Raw genomic sequence first — 20,519 nt, forward strand, 5'->3', positions numbered from 1 at the left:
TTTGAGTTCCTTGCTCACATTTGAAAACCGGTAGGAATCATCTGAAACACTGCGTTTCTGGGTTCTCCTGAAAAATCTAAAGATTGGCAGTGCCGGGCCTGCATTACTTCCTGGCATGGCATCAGCTGGCTGGGTCTACGGAGCAGCGGCCCCACCTGGATGGGGAACGTGCGCCCCAGTCCTCACCGTTCCCTGCCGCCTCGCCAGTCCGTCTGCTACACTCCTTGAGACGACCTGCCGGCCTTGCGAGGCATTTGAGTTTGCAACCCCATCTTGCCTCTGTGTCTCCCATCCGTCTCCTCAGATAAGACCCTCCCACTCTGAGGCACCTCCAGTGATTAACCCATCCCCACCCAGCCTCCCAACCGTCCCCTACTCAGGCCCACAAGTGTCCAGAGAGACAGTGCCCCAGGTGCGGCCCCAAACACCTCTCCGGACCCATGGCTCAGCCCCCAGGATCCCCCACTGTAAGCCCCGCAACTCCCATGGTGGTTATTCAGGAAACACGAGGGTCAACCCAACATCTTTTATTGATTCTAAACAAGGACCCCTGCATTCTTATACTGAGGCAGGAGTTCTTGGATTTTGTACCGGGGTGCTATAATGGCTTGGACAATCCTCAATGGGGGGAGGTGTTTCTGGGGTGCCATAAAAATGGGATGATGAGGTTTAGTCTTCTTGTCTAAGCTACACAAATCCAGCGTCACAGCCTTGGGGCCGTAGATCCCTTTCTTCTTGGGCTGCATTGGGGTGAATGGTGGACACTGGCGAGGCTCCACCAGCAGCCGCATCAGGTCCTTCCGGAAGACATTCCAGCTGTTCTCCTCGAGGAACTTCTGGCACACATCTTCATCGCTGAAGGCAAGGCACAGATGCTGAGGTTCCCACACGAGCCCCTCCAGCCCTGCCTCCTTCCAGTACCTAAACACACTGAGCCCTGTCCCACCTCTGCGCCTTTTCCCAGACTCTTCCCTCTGCCTCCTTTACCTTTCCGCACTTTCATCACCTAGACCTGCACGATTCCATGTGGTGGCCACGAGCCACATGTGGCTACTGAGTACCTGAAGTGTGAATCTGAATTAGAGGTGTGCTCTGAGTGTAAAATACACACCAGATTTCAAAGACTTAGAACAACAAAAAAAAGAATGAGAATATCTCAATAATTTTTATGTTGATTACATGTTGAAATGATAACATTTTAGATATACTGCATTCAATAAAATATATTATTACAATTAATTTCACCCATTTCTTTTGATTTCTTATAATGTGGCTACTGAAAATTTTAAATTACGTATGTGATCATTAGCCATCAGGGAAATGTAAGCCAAAGCCACACAAGATACCACTTATGTCCACTAGGATGATGATAATTAAAAAGACAAATAATAATAAGTGTTAATGGGGATGTGGAGATATTGGAGCGAGGGTTCCAATACATTGCTGCCAGGAATGTAAAATGATGCAGCCACTTTGAGAAAACAGTCTAGCAGTTCCTCAAAAGGTTAAACAGTTAACTTATGACCCAGGAATTCCACTCCTAGGTATATACCCAAGAGAAATGAAAACATATGTCCACACAAAAACTTGAACAAGAATGTTCATAGCAGCATTATTCATAATAGCCAAAAAGTGGAAACAACCCAACTGTCCATCAGCTGATGAATGGGTAAATAAAAGAGTGGTATATCCATGCACTGGAATATTATTTGACAATAAAAATGAATGAAGTACTGATACATGCTAAAACATGAATGAACCTTGAAAACACTGTTAAGAAGCCAGTCACATATACATGGTTCCATTTATCTGAAATGTCCAGACAAGGCCACTCTATAGAGATAGAAAGTCCATTGGTAGCTACCTTGGACTGGTCTTGGTGCCCTGGCTCTACTCTGCCCCCTTCCCTCATAGCATGTGAGGGTGAGGAAAGTGGGGGAGGGTGGAATGGGCTCAGGACTCACTGGTTTATTTTCTTCTGAGACCTCAGCAAGGGAAGGGCACACTCAACTTCCACTGACTCACCTGTACTCTCACCTAAGGAGGCAACTCTGATAAGTCACTAACACATTAGAGCATTCTTCTGGGTAGATTATATTGACCAGGACAAAATCAACTTTGATTCATAGAGATCAACTTAATATAAAATCTGGAGGTCAGAATGGGCTACAAGTTGGTCCTGGTGGTCTCAGCATTGCCAGCGTCAGCTCCTACCAGCTCACGAGAGCAACTCCATGCTCGATGACATCAGGTTGGTAGCTCAAAACCGGCCATGGCGGTAGTATGTGCACCACAGAAACCAGCAAACACTTCCAATCAGGTTACTTCCCACCTCCCACACAGCTGCTTGTTCAACATTTCCCAGCACACCACTCGATAGTCTCCAACTAAAAAGTCCCGTTAACTCCCAATTTCTTACATAATAAATAACAATATCTAACTCTGCTTCACACTTACCATGACCAGGCACTTTACACTTGTTAATTCATTTGATCCTCAGGACCACCCCATTTCACAAACACGGAAACTAAGGCTCAGTGGGGCTAAGGAACTCACCAAAACCTATGAGGGGGCAAGCATGTGCTTACAGATTCTTAAGGGGTTTTTATTTTTTTATTTTTTTGGATCCAGAGTCCAAGCTAAGACAGACAAGATTCCACATAACCTCCTGATGCCGATGGCCACACTGATTTCTAGTCTAGTCTTTCACTAAATGGGGCAGCTCTTCTAAAGTCCTCAGCTTCATGCAGCAATTCCAGTTCTACTCTCTGCCTCGCTTGAACTGAAAGTGTCATCTGTCCTTGCAGGATGCAACACTTCAGCCCATGGTGCCCTCAGCCACCACCCCACCCCATGCCTGCTCGGCAATCCAGCACTAGATCACACTCTGTGCTTTGGTTTTAGGCTGCTCTTCATTTGGGCCCTTGGAGATTTCCCTTCTTTCCTGTGAACTCAGGTGTTCATATTCTACATGGGGGAGAGGCTTCAGATAATCTAGCCCGTAGCATCCACAGGACAGGTGTCTCACCGACTGACTGTGTGATCTTCAGGATGTCACGTCCCCTTTCCTGGGCCTCACAGTCCTCAATTAAAACATGGAGCATTTGAGCTAGATAATGGTTATATTTTCTGCCTGCTTTAGCAGTCTAGAAAACCATGAGTTCAACAATTAATGAATAAGCGAGAATTCCATCTGTCAGCATTGCAGACGATTGCAGCAAAGTGCTGACTGGGCAGCACAGATGCTGAGTGCCCAAACATCTGCCACCCTCAAGTCTACATAAACCTTCTCTGAATTTCAATTCAACCAACATTAACTGACACCCATCATGTACCAGATGTTATGTGAGAAGCTAAGGCTCCTTAAATCCTTTTTTGAGTAGCTATTTTCTAAATAGCTACTTTTTATGTTGGTAGTACGCAGGAATCAGAGAATTGGGGCATCGCTGAACTGCAAGGAACCACCAGTGTTTCCCAACTTTCTTTTTTTTTTTTTTTTTTCACAAAACTGCCCCAATTTGGACCATAGCTACATATCATCTGTTCTTTTATTAATGATCTTTTAAAATTCTACTTAGTTTCTTTTACTTAAGTATTTACTTTGGCTTTGTTCTAAGCAACAAGTTTGTCAAATCATGGGTTTAGTGAGCTAGTCATGTTTTTCTAGTTCACACTAGAATAAATACATAGCTGTTTACAATCCACGTACCACCTAAAGTCATCTTGTAAGCCTTCTGTGAATATGATCCATACTTTGGGAAACACTGTTCTAGTCTAATTTTCTTGTTTTGTAGATTGGAGTCTGAAGCCTAGAGGAGGGAAAATGACTTATCCAAGGTCATATAGATCCCATGTCAAATTCTTTCATGTGCTTATTGGACACGGCTGAAGCAACTCTACAGATTTGCTTGCCTTCACACCTCCTCTTTCTCAACCACAGAAATCCCTTGCTTCCCACACCTGCCCACAAAACGATGTCTGATCACAGCATCACCACAAGAAAAGAAAAAGGAGGGAGGATGCAAAATTGTACAATCGGCATGATCTCCATTATGAAGCTTTGTGTGCCTGAATGATAAATACCTATTTGGTACACGGCCATGAGGTGAAAAATAAATACTGAAAGGAAATACATAAGATGCTAATTGAGATTGTTGGAGGAATGCAAATGCATTTAAGAAGGTCTTCACCTTCTTAAATGTTCAGCATTTTCCAGTTTTCCCTAATGAGTGTGTCCCATTTATTCATGCACTCGCCCAACGTTTATCACACACCTACCATGTGCCAGGTACTGTACAGGTGCTAGAGATGAAAAGTGGATAAAGCCCAATCCCTGCGTTCACGAAGCAATTAACCAAGTGGTGGGGAAAGAACTGTGCGAAAACTACACAGCTCTAAACAGCTGTAATATAACGCGGTGTGGCCACTGTGAGAGCTACGTAGGGAGGATTATGAGTGCACAGAAAGGTGTACTTAGCCCAGCCTGGGGTCAGCCATGAAAGGTTTTCTGGAGGAGATGAACCTTAAAGAATGAGAAGAAATTTATCAGAAAATAAAGGGGAGGGGAGCAGGATTGAGGGATGGCATTGCAGGCAGAGGGCCTGCACTGGCAAAGGCAAGTATGTGCAGGTCCAGGAGGCAATCTGCCTGGGTTGCTGGAGTGGGTTAGAGGTGGCAGGAGGTGCTGCAGGGGAGTTGAAGGGTCAGAAAATGAAGGGCCATTTACGTGGCATTGAATCTGCACTGTATCCTACAGGCAGTGAGATACCACTGAAAGGTTTTAAGCAGGAGTTTAACACGGCCAGATTTGGGTTTTAGCAAGAGCAAAGTATGCAGAAAGGATCTGGCAGGGAGAGACCGAGGCAGGGGACCAGCGGTAAGACGGCTACAGGAGTGTCAGCTGGGGATCCCAAAGTGGGGGTGAGGGTGTCAGCCAGGGAGGTGAATGAGATCCACTGGGCTGTGTGAAGAAAACAGTAGGACTTCATTTATATTTATCTTTGTCTTATTCTTTCTAAAGATCTATTTGTTGCATGTTTATAATATATATGATATATTCGTATAGCAATATATGGACATAATAAATAAAAATAAATTAAATAACATATATTATTTATATCACATATATATTCTAGGGGGTATACACTCAAACACTCTTTAGTAATAGTGGTGTTAGATCAAAACAGTTTTGTGACCAGTGGTCCAGACAATAAATTCGTTTTTACCTAAAAATTAGTGGTTTTTTCCACACTATAAAAGTATTCACTCTGGAAAATTTGGAAACTAGGGAAATATAAAAAGAAATCTTGGGGCTTCCCTGGTGGCGCAGTGGTTGAGAATCTGCCTGCTAATGCAGGGGACACGGGTTCGAGCCCTGGTCTGGGAAGATCCCACATGCCACAGAGCAACTAGGGCTGTGAGCCACAACTACTGAGCCTGCAGGTCTGGAGCCTGTGCTCCGCAACAAGAGAGGTCGCGATAGTGAAGAGGCCAGCGCACCGCGATGAAGAGTGGCCCCCGCTTGCCGCAACTAGAGAAAGCCCTCTCACAGAAACGAAGACCCAACACAGCCAAAAATAAATATAAAAATAAATAAATTAATTTTTTAAAAAAAGAAATCTTTTTTATAAAATCTTTCAAGATAAATATTTTTTTAATTATAAAAGTAATATATCATCATTAACAAACATTTGGAGAATAAAGGGAAAAAAACCCACTTGGAATGTCACTACCCTGACAACAACTTTAAAAAGTATATCTTTTTTTCCCCCTCATTATAAAAGAAATGCATACTCACTGCAAAACCAATTAAACATCAGAGGAATATATAACTATAACCAGAAAGTCCCTTTTAGTCCGACCTTCCAGAGAGAATGACTATTACAAATTGTGCAATACCACAGATATTATCATTTTTGCTCATTTTCCTTCTAGATTTTTCTCATGTAAGTGTTTTACAAAGGCATAGTCATAGTATGTATATATACAATTTTGTACCCTGTCCTTTTCTTGTAGCACTTTATCACTCATTTACTTATGATTTTTAAATAAAAGTTACTTTCTATCAAGGGAATGTACCACAGTTTTCTAAACTATCCCCCTGGTGTAACACATGTGGGTAAAGGTGGTTGTTTTTCTACTATGAATATGGCGGCTACGAACATCTTAGTGTATGTAGCTTTCCCTATAATTTAGTTACATACAGATAAATTCACAGGTAGACCATTGCTTCAAAGGGTAGGAACAGTTTTGTGGCCCTTGAAACATTATTATCTAAAATTATTATCAAGGGCTTCCCTGGTGGCGCAGTGGTTGAGAATCTGCCTGCCAATGCAGGGGACACGGGTTCGAGCCCTGGTCTGGGAAGATCCCACATGCCACGGAGCAACTGGGCCCGTGAGCCACAATTACTGAGCCTGCGCGTCTGGAGCCTGTGAGCCTGTGCTCCGCAACAAGAGAGGCCGCGATGGTGAGAGGCCCGCGCACCGCGATGAGGAGTGGTCCCCACTTGCCGCAACTAGAGAAAGCCCTCGCACAGAAACGAAGACTCAACACAGTCATAAATAAATAAATAAATAAATAAAAAAGAACGTGAATTTCTTTAAAAAAAAAAAAAAAAGCAAACTGGGCTATTCATTAAAGAAAAAAAAAAAACCAATTGTTTAAAAATAAATAAATAAATAAAATAAAAAAAAAATAAAATAAAATAAAATTATTATCAAAAGGATTGAGCCAATTTCGAGTGTACCAACAATTATCAGTTTCATTCCACCAGTGTCAGCTTTAGGTATCATCACTTTTTTCTTTCTTTTACCAAAATAAGAGGCAAAAAAATTGTTCATTTGATCTCGTGGGAGGTACGCACATTTCAAGCACTGACCTGGGGTACTTGATCTCGAACTTCGACAATTTTTCTATTGTCTTACTGTCAATCAGTTCACAGAACTTCTCTTTCCTAACCCGTATCACCTCAGCTCCCAGGCTCACCAGGATCAAGGGCCGAGTGTCATGCTGGCTCTCCGGGAGGAGGATCTGGTGAAGGCCCTAGAAAAAAGAAGCCCCAGAAAGTTTGAGACCATCCACTTGTACAAGCAGATTTTCAGGGTAGGCAAAACAAGGCCCCGAACAGGAGGTGAATCCATCTGGGGTCATTCAGCAAGTGACGGGGAGAAGTCCACAACTCTCTTTGCTAATGACATCAAAGTCCTCGGGCTCCTCACATTAGAAGAGTCCTCAAGGCACTTTGTCAGCTGTCCTGCCCACGGGCAGCAGGCTCTGCAAGAGTCGCACTCGCACAGTCGCTTGCCGGGCGACGGCATTTTACAAGCTTTCCCCGGTGTCTGGTCTCGACTCTTCTTTGTGCCAGGCCAGCCCGTCTTCTCTTCCTCAGGACTATGACAGACTGCTCATCCTCCTCTTCTACACCTTCCCTTTTACAGCTGCCACACCCTCCCACACCCCTTCCTCCAGGGCTTCCTTCATAAGCGTGTGTCGCCTTAGTTCCTCCCGTCCCTCACAGGCTCTGGGGCCACTGGCAGTCCCTGTGCGGCTCCCTTTGCTCCTCGGGCTCCCTGGCGCGGATTCCTACTCAGTTATATCTGGTAGGGAGATGGAGATCAACAGGCACAGCTTTACAGAGTGCAACCCCCTTTGTAAGGAGACACTCTGAGATGGGGCAAAGCCGGGACCAGAGTCTTTGCTGCTGAAACCCCAATCCAGGGCTCACTCAGCCTCTCGGCTATTAAGACTCAGGCAAAGACGGGAGGGGAGGTCAATGGTCCAGAGCCTACAATGCCCAGCTGTCTTGAGCTTAAGAAGACATCAGCCATAAACCAAGAGCTCTGCTCTATGGAGGCCGTGTGGGATTGAGAATAATCCTGGCTTCGGAAGAAAGATCCATATGTTTACTTGTCATGTGACTTTGGGCAAAGTTATATGTCACTGGGCCACTGTTTGCTCACCTGTGAAACAGAGGTGAAAATACCTGCCCTGCATGTCTCTGAAGGATTCTCAGTTTGAAAGGAGATGTGAAGTAGGGTTTGGAACAGCTTCCCCTTCCCCGCCCTCACCCACACCACCACCACTGTTTGGGTTCCAGACCTTGAAGAATGACCATCTACTCTGAGCCCTGGCCTTGTCTCTCCTTGGTAAGACTGGAATGGAGATGTGTTGTCTTTCCTATGAAGCTGTTGAGGGTCCCAACAAGGTGGTGTGTGTGAGGATGCTCTGGGAGACGCGAAGCTCCCCACACTTTAGCTGTGCTCAGTGCGATGGGCATAAAGGCCCCTCTGACCAGCGCCAGGCCTGGCACAGAAGCCAGATGGCTGCTCTTTAGTCAGCTCCTACTGTGTGGGAGAAACATGCGTGTAGATGTAATCCTCACAACCACCCGGGGATATAGGGATTATCAGCCTCAGATGTGGAAAATAAGGTTCAAAAAAGGAAATTTACTTGTCAAAGGTCATGTATCTTATAATTACAATAACAATGATGACGACGATGATGATGATGATGATGGTGATGATGATGATGATGATCATGACGGTGATGATGATGATGATGATGATGATGATGATGATGATGACGGTGATGATGATGATGATGATGATGATGATGATGATGATGATGATGACGGTGATGATGATGATGATGATGATGACGGTGATGATGATGATGATGATGATGATGATGATGACGGTGATGACAGCACCAGCTAATGTTTAACGAGCCTTCACTAAATCCCAGGCCCTCTTGTAGCTTTGGGGTGTGTTAGCTCATGGAACCCTCACTAGAACCCCATGCGGTGAGTCCTTTTATGATCATCATTTTACAGAGGATGCTGATGAGGTTAAGAAACTTGTCCAACATCATACAGCACGGAAGCAATAAAGCTAGGATTTGAACTTGGATGGGCCTGTCTTTAGAGTCCATGCTTTTAACCACTACACTCCGAGGAAACTGAGGCACAAAGTTAACTAACCTGCCCAAGGTGACAGGACAGAAAGTGGTGGAGCCGGGATTTGAACCAGCCATCTGTCCAGGGCCTCACTGAGGGCAGCACCGTCAGCAGGCACTGTTACCCACCTCCAATCCACCCCACACGTTCCAGCCGGAGTCAGGTCTTCAAGTAGCTTCCCAAAGCGCCCAGGATAAAACAGAACTCTTCACTGTGGCCACCGAGGCTTTGGCTATCTCACCCTTGTGAGGCTCCTGCCTCGTTTACTCTGTTCCAGCCATGCTGCCCTCCCTTCCAGTCCCCTCAACATGCCAAGCTGCTTCCCGCCTCAGGCTCAACCTGCTCTTCCTCTGTCTGGAACACTCTTCCCCCCAGGTTGTCTGTAGTTTATTCCTTTTTGTCATTCAGGTCCCAGCTTCAACATCACTGCCACAGAGCAGCCTTCCCTGACCACTCCGTTTAGGAAAACCACCCCCTTCAACGCAGCTTTCTGTTCCATTCCCAACAGCAATTTAAAACTTTCTGTGTGTTTGCTGCTTTATCTGTTTACTGTCTGTCTCCAGACTAGATCATTAGCCCCATAAGGGCAAAAATAATGTCAGTTTACTCGCCCACACTGGCACCTTGGGCCATGCTTGGAGCATGATAGAACCTCAAGAAATATCTGCTGAGTGAATGCTCCAACGGAATCATAGAACATTAGAGTCGGCAGCTCACCCAGGTGAATGTCCTCATTTTCTGATGAGGGTACAGATTCAGAGAGGTAAAGTGATTTGCCCAGGCCACACAGCAAGCTAATTAGAAGCAAAAATTAAAAGATGTGAGGTGGCCCATCTGCCATCTCCCTGCTGCTCTGCCCAGTCTTGACCACGTCTGAGGCCTCAGTCCGCCTGTTCCCTGGAGAAGCTGGTTCCCCTACACGCCCTGGCTCAAAAGCTGGGTCTCTTTACTCCAGGCCCCAAGCTCTGCTGTTTCCAGTGCCGACTCAGCTCTACACTCCTGCCTCCAAAGGAAAATGTGATCTCCCACCTCCTGGTAGGTGAATACAGTCACAGCTGTTACCATTCATTCTCCTGCAAATGAAGCCAGGGCCTTGAAAGCAGGAAGAATAGAATTTTACCAAAGGCACATCACAGGCATTTTCTTCAACAGGATCATGTTAATGAATATTTGGTGGTGGGAGTTTCTCTGCCCTGGGTCCTGTGTGGTGAATGAGGCAGTCAGGGCCTTGCTCCGAGCCTTCCAGGATTGCTTAGAGAATCAAGTCCCAAGTCCCTCTTGTTCCACCTTCCACAGCCTCCCGCTCCTGTCACTCTCCACCAGCGTGGGCAACGCCTTGTCTGCCCTGTGGTTCCTCCCCGCACCCAGGGCACCAGGCATCCCGGCTCCTCCGCGGGCAGCCCACGAGGCTGCATGCACGGCAGGTGCCTGGCCTCAGGTGGCCTGTGTCCAGTCCTGAGCACCTCACTCTGAGACACCGAAACTGCAGGGAAATGGAAGTGAGAAGGCTGGAAACTATATCACATGAAGACTGAAGGAATGGAGGAATGTTTTCCCTGCGTAAGAAAATAATTAACGGGGCACAGATGCTGAATGAAAAACAAAACAGCATTCTTTAAATACCTAAGAGGCCACCACGTGGCAAGGAAGTTGATTGCTGTTTGTTCTTGGGGGGATGGGTAAGCGGGGGTCGGAGCTAGTTAGAAATTGTAGGAGGCAGAGTTTTACTGAGCAAAAGTAAGAGCTGCTGAAAAGCTCGGCAATATTCGCTCGGTATTGACCGAGGGCTGTGCTAGGGCCTGGGGCCCCAGACAGTGCTGGGCTGACCTCCCTGCCTCGGGGGGCGCACAGGCCAGGGCAGGAGCGCTAAGAGCTCCGCACAGCACGGGGTGAGGACCCTGGAGATTCATGGCAACAACGAGGACTACACCTCAGAAGACAGTCCCCCCACCTCCAGGAAGACTGAGGCACATCGCTACCCACCAGGAGGCCTCGTGCCCTCCCCGTACAGCTCACCCGCCCACCCAGCGCCAGCACCTATGGCCCAGCCCCCACAGTGGTCAACTCATGGCCAAGCTTGTTTCACCCATACATCCCCCCTCCACTATTGGATAATTACTTTTTTTTTTAAGATTTTTTTTTAAGGGAACCATTTTTAAAGTCTTTACTGAATTTGTTACAATACTGCTTCTGTTTAATGTTTTGGTTTTTTGGCTGCGAGGCATGTGGGATCTTAGCTCCCCGAGGATCGAACCCGCAGCCCCTGCATTGGAAGGCGAAGTCTTAACCACTGGACAACCAGGGATGCCCCTGGATAATTACTTTTTTAAAAAATTAATTAATTAATTTTATTTATTTATTTTTGGCTGCATTGGGTCTTCGTTGCTGTGAGCACACTTTCTCTAGTTGCGGCAAGCGGGCTCTAGAGCGCAGGCTCAGTAGTTATGGCACGCAGGCTTAGCTGCTCCGCAGCATGTGGGATCTTCCTGGACCAGGGATCGAACCCATGTCCCCTGCATTGGCAGGCAGATTCTTAACCACTGCACCACCGGGGAAGTCCCATGGATAATTACTTTTTAATAGACTTCTTTTTTTTCCTTTTGTATGTCCTTTATTTTTTCTTATTGTTCAACACTTTCAGATTCAGGTTTCAGATTCAGATTCTGGCTCTGTGAGCTCCTGACATACATTTACCAGATTTCCATGAGTAATGGAACTCTCTCTATTCATGTACATATATTTATTGAAATTTTAATAACTGACAGTCTCTGTGCTGGGTTCTGAGACAATCCCTACTATAGAGATGCATATAGATCACTGAGGAAAATATACAAGTTCACAGTCACAGTCACTGTAATGACTTCATGAATAGACTCTTCTTTAGAACAGTTTTAGATTTAACAGAAAAATTGAGAAGATAGTACAGAGTTCCCATATACCCTCGGTTTCCTGTTAAGATCTCACATTAACTGTGATACCTTTGTTACAATTAATGAACTAATATGGATACATAATCAATAACTGATGCCAACGAGTTATTTGGATTTCCTTTTTCTCTTCCACAGTCCTATCCAGGACACAGCATTACATTTAATTGTCATGTCCCTTTAGGCTCCTCTTGGCTGTGGCACTTTCTCAGACTTACCTTGTTCATGATGATCTTGACAGTTTTGAGGAGTACCGGTCAGGTATTTCTTGGGTCGCCCCACTATTAGAATTTGTCTGATTTTTCTCACAATTAGACTGGGGTTATGGGTTATTGGGAAGAGGACCGCGGCATGCCATTTTCATCACACCACATCCCACTTTTATCATCTCATATTAAGGGGACATACTATCAGCATGATTTATTACTGTTGATCTTGGCCTTGATCACCTGAGTGAGGAAGCACTGCTCACTCAATGGTTTTTCCTCTGTGAAATTATTCTTTTTTTCCTCCTTTCTATCATGTACTCTTTGGAAGGAAGTCACAATGTGCAGCCCACACCTAAGGAGCGGTGAGTTATATACCCTCTCTTTTAGGGCAGAGTGTCTACATAAATTATTTGGAATTCTTCTGCATGGGAGATTTGTCTTTTCTCCCCTGTTTATTAATTTCTTCATTATTTATGCATTATATCAGTATGTACTTACAGATGTTTGTTTGGTACTTTGGGTTATAATCCAATACTACTTTATTTAGTTGTTCAGATTGTTCCAGCTTTGGCCACTGGGAGCTCTTTCAGTTGGCCCCTGTGTTCCTTTGATATGCCCACTCCCATCAATGTAGGGATTTTCTCTCCAGCACTTCCTTACTTCCTGGCACTACAAAAGGCTCCAGGCTCACTCGTATATATCTTGTCCTGGTTCTAGACTCAACCAAAGAGCCCTTGTTTCTCTTGAAGAATGGTATTAGGAACCAGGATCTGGGCGCTATGTGTGCTCTTTGCTACTGGTGTGTCATTTCTTTTAGGCCCTGTTGGCTAACAGAGCAAAAGATACATGTTTATACATATATCTATAAATATTTCTTTATGGAACCATCTGTATCTGTATTACGATAGACATAAGCTCACATGATGTCTGCAGCTCTAACCCACTACCGCATGGCTCATTCTAGCCTCCTCCCCTTGCACATCTGTATATTTCCACTCCAACGGTGAAAAACCTGGCTCCTACCCTCTGCCATTCATTTACTTAATTGATACATTTCAGTATACACGTATAGCAGTATCAGAATTGTTAATCCACACACCCACGGAAAAAACTTTGTCATAGAGTACAATGCTCATGTGCAGTTCCTTTTGTTTTCAGTCTTAGAGACTCTACTCATCTCCACCGTTACTTAGGTCAGCACCTTTCTCTCCCATCCTCTTCACTGAAGTTGTTTCATAGATTTGCAATATTGTTAGATTCCCTCCTCAGTCTGCATTTCTTCCTGGGGGATCCCCCTCCCCATCTCCTAAATGATTTTTGTTGTTGTTACAAATTGCATACATTAAGGTTCACTCTGTGCTGCAAAGTTCTATGGGTTTTGACAAATGCTTAATGTTTTGTATCCACCATTACAGTAATTACAGAGTAATTTTATTGCCCTAAAAATCCCCTGTGCTTTACCTATTTATCCCTCCCCCTGAATTCCAAACCTCTGGTGACCATTTTACTATCTCCATATTTTTGCCTTTTCCAAAATGTCACATAATTAGAATCGTACAATACTTAATCTTTTCATACTGGCTTCTTTCCCTTAGAAATATTCATTTAGGGAATTCCCTGGTGGTCCAGTGGTTAGGATTCTGGGCTTTCACTGCTGGGGCCGGGTTCAGTCCCTGGTTGGGGAACTAAGATCCCACAAGCCATACTTGGTGCAGCCAAAAAAAAAGAAATATTCATTTAATTTTGCCATGTCTTTTCATGGTTTCCTAGCTAATTTCTTTTTATTGCCAAATAATATTTCATTGTATGGATTTATCAGTTTGTTTATATTCACCTTTCCATATAAATTTTAGCATCAGTTTTTCAATATCCACAAAATAACTTGCTGGGATTTTGATTGGGATTGCATTGAATCTATACATCAAGTTGGGATAAACTGACATGTTAACAATACTGTCTTCCAATCCATGAACATAGAATATTTCTCCATTTATTTAAATCTTCTTGGAATTTTTTCATTATAGTTATATAGTTTTCTGCATATAGATCCTGAACATATTTTGTTAGATTTATACCTAAGTATTTCATTTTTTGTTACTATTGTAAATGACACTGTGTTTTTTATTTCAAATTACAATTGTTCATTGCCTTATACCTTGTGACCTTGCTATAATCATTTATTAGCTCCAGGAAGTTTTATTTGTTCTTTTTTGTTGTTGTTGTTGTTTTGTTTTTTTGATTCTTTAGAATTGTCTATATAGACAATCATGTCATCTGCAAACAAAGACGGCTATATTTTTTCCTTCCCAATCTGTATGTGTTTAACTTCCTTTTCTTAATGCGCTAGCTAGGACTTCCAAAACAATGTTGAATAGGAGTAGTGAGAAGGGACATCCTTGCCTTGTTCCTGGATTATTTTAAAGCAAGTCCCAGATGTCATATCATTTTATCTGTAAATATTTGTATATGTATCTCCTAAATATAAGGACTCTTTATTATTTATTTATTTATTTATGGCTGCACTGCCTGGCATGTGGGATCTCAGTTCCCCAACCAGGGATAGAACCCGTGCCCCCTGCAATGGAAGTGCGGAGTCTTAACCACTGGACCGCCAGGGAAGTCCCATAAGGACGCTAAAAAACATAACCACAATACCATTATCATATCTTAAAAAAATCAACAACATTCCTTAATATCACCGAATTTAGAACAGGATGATTTTAAACATTTACTCTCATTACTTAGCACCCCCAGCCCTCCGTGTTACATACTCTAGTGTGAACAAGGCTCTCTGCACACTTACCAAGATTTCTCCTTGCTCCACGGTGTGGATCTTCATGTAGGCCCCCACTGCAGCCTCCTTGGGGAGATCACCATACTTCGTATCAATCATGGGACACTCGATGAAATGAGGACACCTGGATCTGAAATTTGACACCTTGTTAAAGATAACTCATTTGTAACACAGCCAGTTCATGAAGCCCTGGATAAGCAGCCCCCACTCAACTGCATATTGAGATCACCCCTCCCTTCTCCCAGGTGGTGAGAAAACAGAAAATCAAGCCCCAGGACAGACCAACTGTCAGGATTTGGAGAGGTTTAATAGGGAGGAGACATGCAGCTGAGCCAGGCCTGATGGGTGAGAAGTCCAGGCTGGCTGACTTAATGCTCAGCACAAGGAAGGGATTTCTAAGTCAGAGCTGTCTAAAAATGGAACAGACTACTTTGAGAAAGAGTAAGCTCTGTCCCCCTGGGGACACAGCAGAGGTTGGGGCTCTTCTTGACCGGCAGGCAGAGAAGAGATGGCTTCATTTGTTTGTTTACAAATACGGGTTTCCCTGAGTGGTCTGTAGACTCGGTACTTTGTTCACATAGGAGTGATTTTTACACAGGCAATCCTGTTGTGCTTTCTTTGGTCTCAGGCTAGGTAGAAGGAAGAGACAAAGTATGCTATCTGGATTAGAGGCAGGGAAAAGATTATTCATCAGCTGAGAACATAGCTGAACTCACCCAACATATACACAAGGTAGGCTTCCATTCTTGCCTCCCAGGACATGCCCAGCATATGTCTTTTATTTTTTACTGTGGGGACAGCCTGTCCCTTTTTTCCTCACTATTTACAGCAGAGAAACTAAGTCCGTTCCATCTCTACCTTCAGAAGAACTAGGATTGGGATTTCAAACACTGGATCCTTTGGAAAGAGTATCCATCAGAGGTAAAAACAACAAAGCAACCACGGGGTGCTCATTATGGAGGCAAGCAGGCTGGAAATGTTAACAGGCAAAGGATTCCAGTGAAGTGGTACCTGGGGCACCAGGGAGATTGTGACACTGATGCCATAATTAGTATGATATTTTCACTTCATATGTAATGAAGGGGCGGGCACTGAGCTGCCTCTAGGTCAGTGTCCCTTCCTCTCCAGGAAAGGCAAAAAGCACGGCCTTCATTGTGCATCCACCTTGTTTCTGTCAAGACGATCATACCAGATAGCAAGACTGAGCCCTAACAAGCTGCTCAGGTTTGAATCCTGACTCTGCCACTTTCTATCTGTGTGACCTTGAATAAGTAACTTAATCTCTCCCTGTACCTTGGTTTTCTCACCTGGAAGATGTGAGTGATAATAGCAGTACTTACCTTGCAGGGTTGTTGGGAGAATTAAATTAGATAATCCAGTACCAGGCACAGAGTCACTTCCATAAGTGTTAGCTATAATTATCATTATCTCATTTAACTGCTGGTTTACAACAAACCTGAGACTTAGATGCTGTTAGCTACAGACCAGGAAACTGAGGCTTAGAGAGGTCAAGTCCCTTGCACAGGGACACGGATAATAAATAAGTGGCCAAGCCAGGATTTGAACCCAGATTGGACTGACTCCAAAGCACTTATCTACTGCCTCCCTTAAATGAGCAGACTTTTCTTAAGAAGCTCAGAGTCAAGGAGATATGGGGATCTCAATGCATGTGTATGTATAGCTGATTCACTTTGTTATACAGCAGAAACCAACACACCATTGTAAAGCAATTATACTCCAATAAAGATGTTTAAAAAAAAAAAAGAAGAAGCTCAGAGTCAAAAAGGCCCAGTGATATACAGACAGAATGTCATCACCAAACACTGTGTCCTGCCCCTTCTTCTTCAGATGGGTTCCCTGAGAAAGGAAGCAGCCACCACCTAAAGGGGCCCTGTGAGCTGGAGGCAGGGGAGGCAGCCCCCATATCAAACCTAGGATCTCTGTAGGCTGCCTTCTGCACACATCCCAACCTTTGGGGTCAAGCTGTGATTGCTACCTCCACCCTCTCCCCAGCATCCCTGACATTCTGCCCTGTAAGTTATACCCCCCTTTTCAACCAGAATCTGGACCCTTCTATCTGTCAAGGGCAAAGCTTACTTGATCTTTGAGCCCAAGGTCTTTGGGAGAGTATTTCCTGAGGTTTTAATCTTCCTACTGAAGCTGGATCCCTGTTGCTCCTGGGCTTTCCGGAGATGCAGAAGTTTCAGAAAACTAAAATCCTGTACAGGATATGACCTGATCTGGAATTCCTTAAATCTCTCCACAGGAGACAGATCTGTTAGAGAAAGCACAGGAAAACACATTAATGGGTCTTTGCACACATGAGGGTTGTGCTGGAGGTGTCTGGAGGTATATCACAATCTCCTGTGTGGCTAGTCTGATGCACGGGGGAATTAAGAAAAACAGGAAAGAAAAACACTGTGGCTTCCACTATTGTCCCTCTGTGCCAGGTCCTGAGCGAGAGCCTTTACAACCATTACATCTAGACAAATGTCATTAGCCTTATTTAAGAGAGAAAATGAGAAGCAGAGTTTAACACCCAGGAAAGGGCTGAAGCTTGTATTTGAACTCAGGTGTTTCTGTTTCAAAGCTCATGTCTTTCCATTAACAGATCACATTTATCTGGGCTTTCAAACCGGGACTGGGGGCAGGAGCAGCAATAGAAAATAAATGGATGACCAGCCATAGAACCTTGGACAAGTCTCAATCTCCTGGAATCCTCCTAGGACTATTGTAAGCATTACAGATAAAGTATGTGCTATGCCTAACACAGTGCCTGGAACATAATAGGTCCTCTGTGAGCATTATTAAAAAGATCTCCCGGGACTTCCCTGGTGGCGCAGTGGTTAAGAATCCGCCTGCCAATGCAGGGGACACGGGTTCGAGCCCTGGTCCGGGAAGATTCCACATGCCACGGGGCAACTAAGCCCGTGAGCCATAACTACTGAGCCTGCGCTCTAGAGCCCACGAGCCACAACTACTGAGCCCATGTGCCACAACTACTGAAGCCCACGTGCCTAGAGCCCGTGCTCCACAACAAGAGAAGCCACTGCAATGAGAAGCCCATGGACCGCAACAAAGAGTAGCCACCGCTCGCCACAACTAGAGAAAGCCCGCGTGCAGCAACGAAGACCCAACACAGCCAAAAATAAATAAATAAATAAATATATTAAATTAAAAAAAAAAAAAAGATCTCCAAGATGGGAATTCCCTGGTGGTGCAGTGGTTAAGAATCCGCCTGCCAATGCAGGGGACACGGGTTCGATCCCTGGTCCGGGAAGATCCCACATGCCGTGGAGCAACTAAGCCCGTGCACCACAACTACTGAGCCTGTGCTCTAGAGCCCGCGAGCCACAACTACTGAAGCCCATGCGCCACAACTACTGAAGCCCATGCACCTAGAGCCTGTGCTCCGTGACAAGAGAAGCCACCGCAATGAGTAGCCCCTGCTCACCGCAACTAGAGAAAGCCCGTGCGCAGCAACGAAGACCCAAAGCAGCCAAAAAAATAAATAAATAAATAAATAAAATTTTTTTAAAAAATAAAAAGATCTCCAAGAGAATACCACTCAGAAACACTATGCTGAGTGAAAGGAACCAGATACAAAAGAGTACATACTATATGACTCCATTTACATGAAACCCTAGGAAAGACAAATGTAACCTATAGTGATGGAAAGCAGATCAGTGGTTGCCCAGGGCCAGGGGTGAAGGATAGGGATTGACTGGGAAGGGGCACAAGGGAACTTTTGGGGGTGATGGAAATGTTCTATAACTTGGTTGTGGTGGTTACAACAGATGTAAATTTGTTAAAATTCATTGAACTACACACTTTAAATGTGTGTCTTTTATTGTACGAAAATGAAACCTTAATGATATTGATTTAAAAAATAGATCTTCTGGGAGTTCCCTGGTGGCCTAGTGGTTCGGATCCTGGGCTCTCACTGCCGTGGCCTGGGTTCAACCCCTGGTCGGGGAATGGAGATCCCACAAGCTGTGCAGCACGACCAAAAAAAAAAAAAACCTCTCCAGTGTTAGTATTAAAATTAATGTTAATAGAAATAAACTCAAACTACACAAGGAGTAGGCCTAGAAAAACAAAGCATATATAAAAAAGCCCTAAGTACAACCTATTTAGAAGGCATTTTAGCAATACTTATCAACATTTTAAATGTGCATAGCCAGTACACACTGGACCAATTACTTGATCCAGTAATTCTAAGAATTTATCCAATATGTTTTTGTGCACAAGTATGCAAAGATAAACACACCAGGAAATTCACCACAGTAGGGTAATAGCGAAAAATTGGAAATAACCCAAAATATCTGTAAAAGGTAATTGGTTTAATTGTGGTATATCCATACAAGAGAATAAAACTCAGCTATTAAGAACCATAGATCTAGACTTCTGCTTCCAGCCAAACAGAGTAACAGGGACTACTCTCCCACCTGAAACTAATAAAATACTGGGCTAAATACATGAAAAAAGTGGCTTTCATGACACTGGGCATCAGGCCATGAAGAACCATTATCCCTGCAAGATAGAAAACAAATGGCCTGAGCCCTACTATTGCCCCCAGCTGACCACCTGGAGACCTTCTGGGCAATGGTGCAGGAAGGGGAAACCCAGAAGGAGCCCAGCAATCTCTCTGAATTAATGAGACAGAAGTGAGTCCAGGGAAGACAAGGCAGCTGGAGTTCACAGAGCAGAGTCCCAGAGAGGAGAGAGTTGCACAGAGAGAGAGAATTCTGAAGATCTTCCGAGGGTCCCCTTCGGTCTCAGCTGAGTACTGAGCAATACATGAATGATGTTAGGAAACCACCAGTGGTTAGGCAGCCACTAAGATGGCCCTCAGTGATTCCCACCTCCTGATGGCCACACATTTGTGTACTATCCTCCCGTTAAGTGTGGGCTGGATTTGATTCTAATAAATAGAATATAGCAGAAGTGATGGGATGTCACTTTTGAGGTTAGGTTTAAAAGACTGTGGCTTCTGCCTTGGGTATACTCGCTGTTGCTCTCTCTCACTCCTGGGGAAGCAAGCTGCCATGTCATAAAACAGCCCTGTAGAGACACCCACAAGGTGAGGGACCAAGGTTTGCAAACAGCCACATAAGTGAACTTGGAAGTGGGTCCCTCTCAAGTGAGTCTTCAGATGAGACCACAACCCTGGCAGACAGCTGCAACCTCACGACAGAACTTGAGCCAGAGGCAGCTGGCTAAGCCATGCTCAGATTTCTGACCCATAGAAACTGAGAGATAATAAATATTGTTTTAAGTCACTAAGTTTTGGGATAATTTGTTATGCAGTAATAGATATAAAAATACTACCCAAGGCTGGGGAAAGAACCACCCAAAATGTTTAGAGGGATAAATAATCAGAGTTCACACAGGACCAGAAATAGTTCCTATTCTCAATAGCTAGAATAGAAAGCCTCACAAGTCGTGGGCACCTGTGGAATATTCAGAATGGCTTTGTCTCATGAATGGGGCAAAATTAGCTCTAGATTAAACACTGCTCTGATCTTACCTACCAAAGCCTAAATACTAGTCTTTAAAAGATCAAAATATTTCCAAGTAACTTACCTGCATCCCAGAGCAAATCTCAAAAATATTTACAGGAATTTTTAAAT

At 44.3% G+C, this 20,519-nt stretch overlaps 1 protein-coding gene across 6 annotated transcripts in view; it reads right to left on the minus strand.

The window, feature by feature from the left end:
• Positions 1-523: 523 nt before the first annotated feature.
• The window catches only part of CNBD2 (cyclic nucleotide binding domain containing 2), a 63,933-nt gene continuing 43,937 nt past the window's right edge, over positions 524-20,519 (minus strand). For 5 of the 6 annotated variants that reach the window (XM_059898151.1, XM_059898153.1, XM_059898152.1 and 2 more), the window contains 4 exons: positions 16,984-17,161; positions 14,896-15,016; positions 6,881-7,044; positions 524-855 (listed from right to left, as the gene is read on the minus strand). In XM_059898151.1, the coding sequence (XP_059754134.1) occupies positions 537-855; positions 6,881-7,044; positions 14,896-15,016; positions 16,984-17,161 (782 nt within the window). In that variant the 3' untranslated portion in view covers positions 524-536. The remainder of the gene's footprint in view (positions 856-6,880; positions 7,045-14,895; positions 15,017-16,983; positions 17,162-20,519) is intronic. The other variant, XM_059898154.1, reaches the window with a different exon arrangement.

Source organism: Balaenoptera ricei, chromosome 15 (assembly GCF_028023285.1).
Source record: "Balaenoptera ricei isolate mBalRic1 chromosome 15, mBalRic1.hap2, whole genome shotgun sequence".
Lineage (NCBI taxonomy): Eukaryota > Metazoa > Chordata > Mammalia > Artiodactyla > Balaenopteridae > Balaenoptera > Balaenoptera ricei.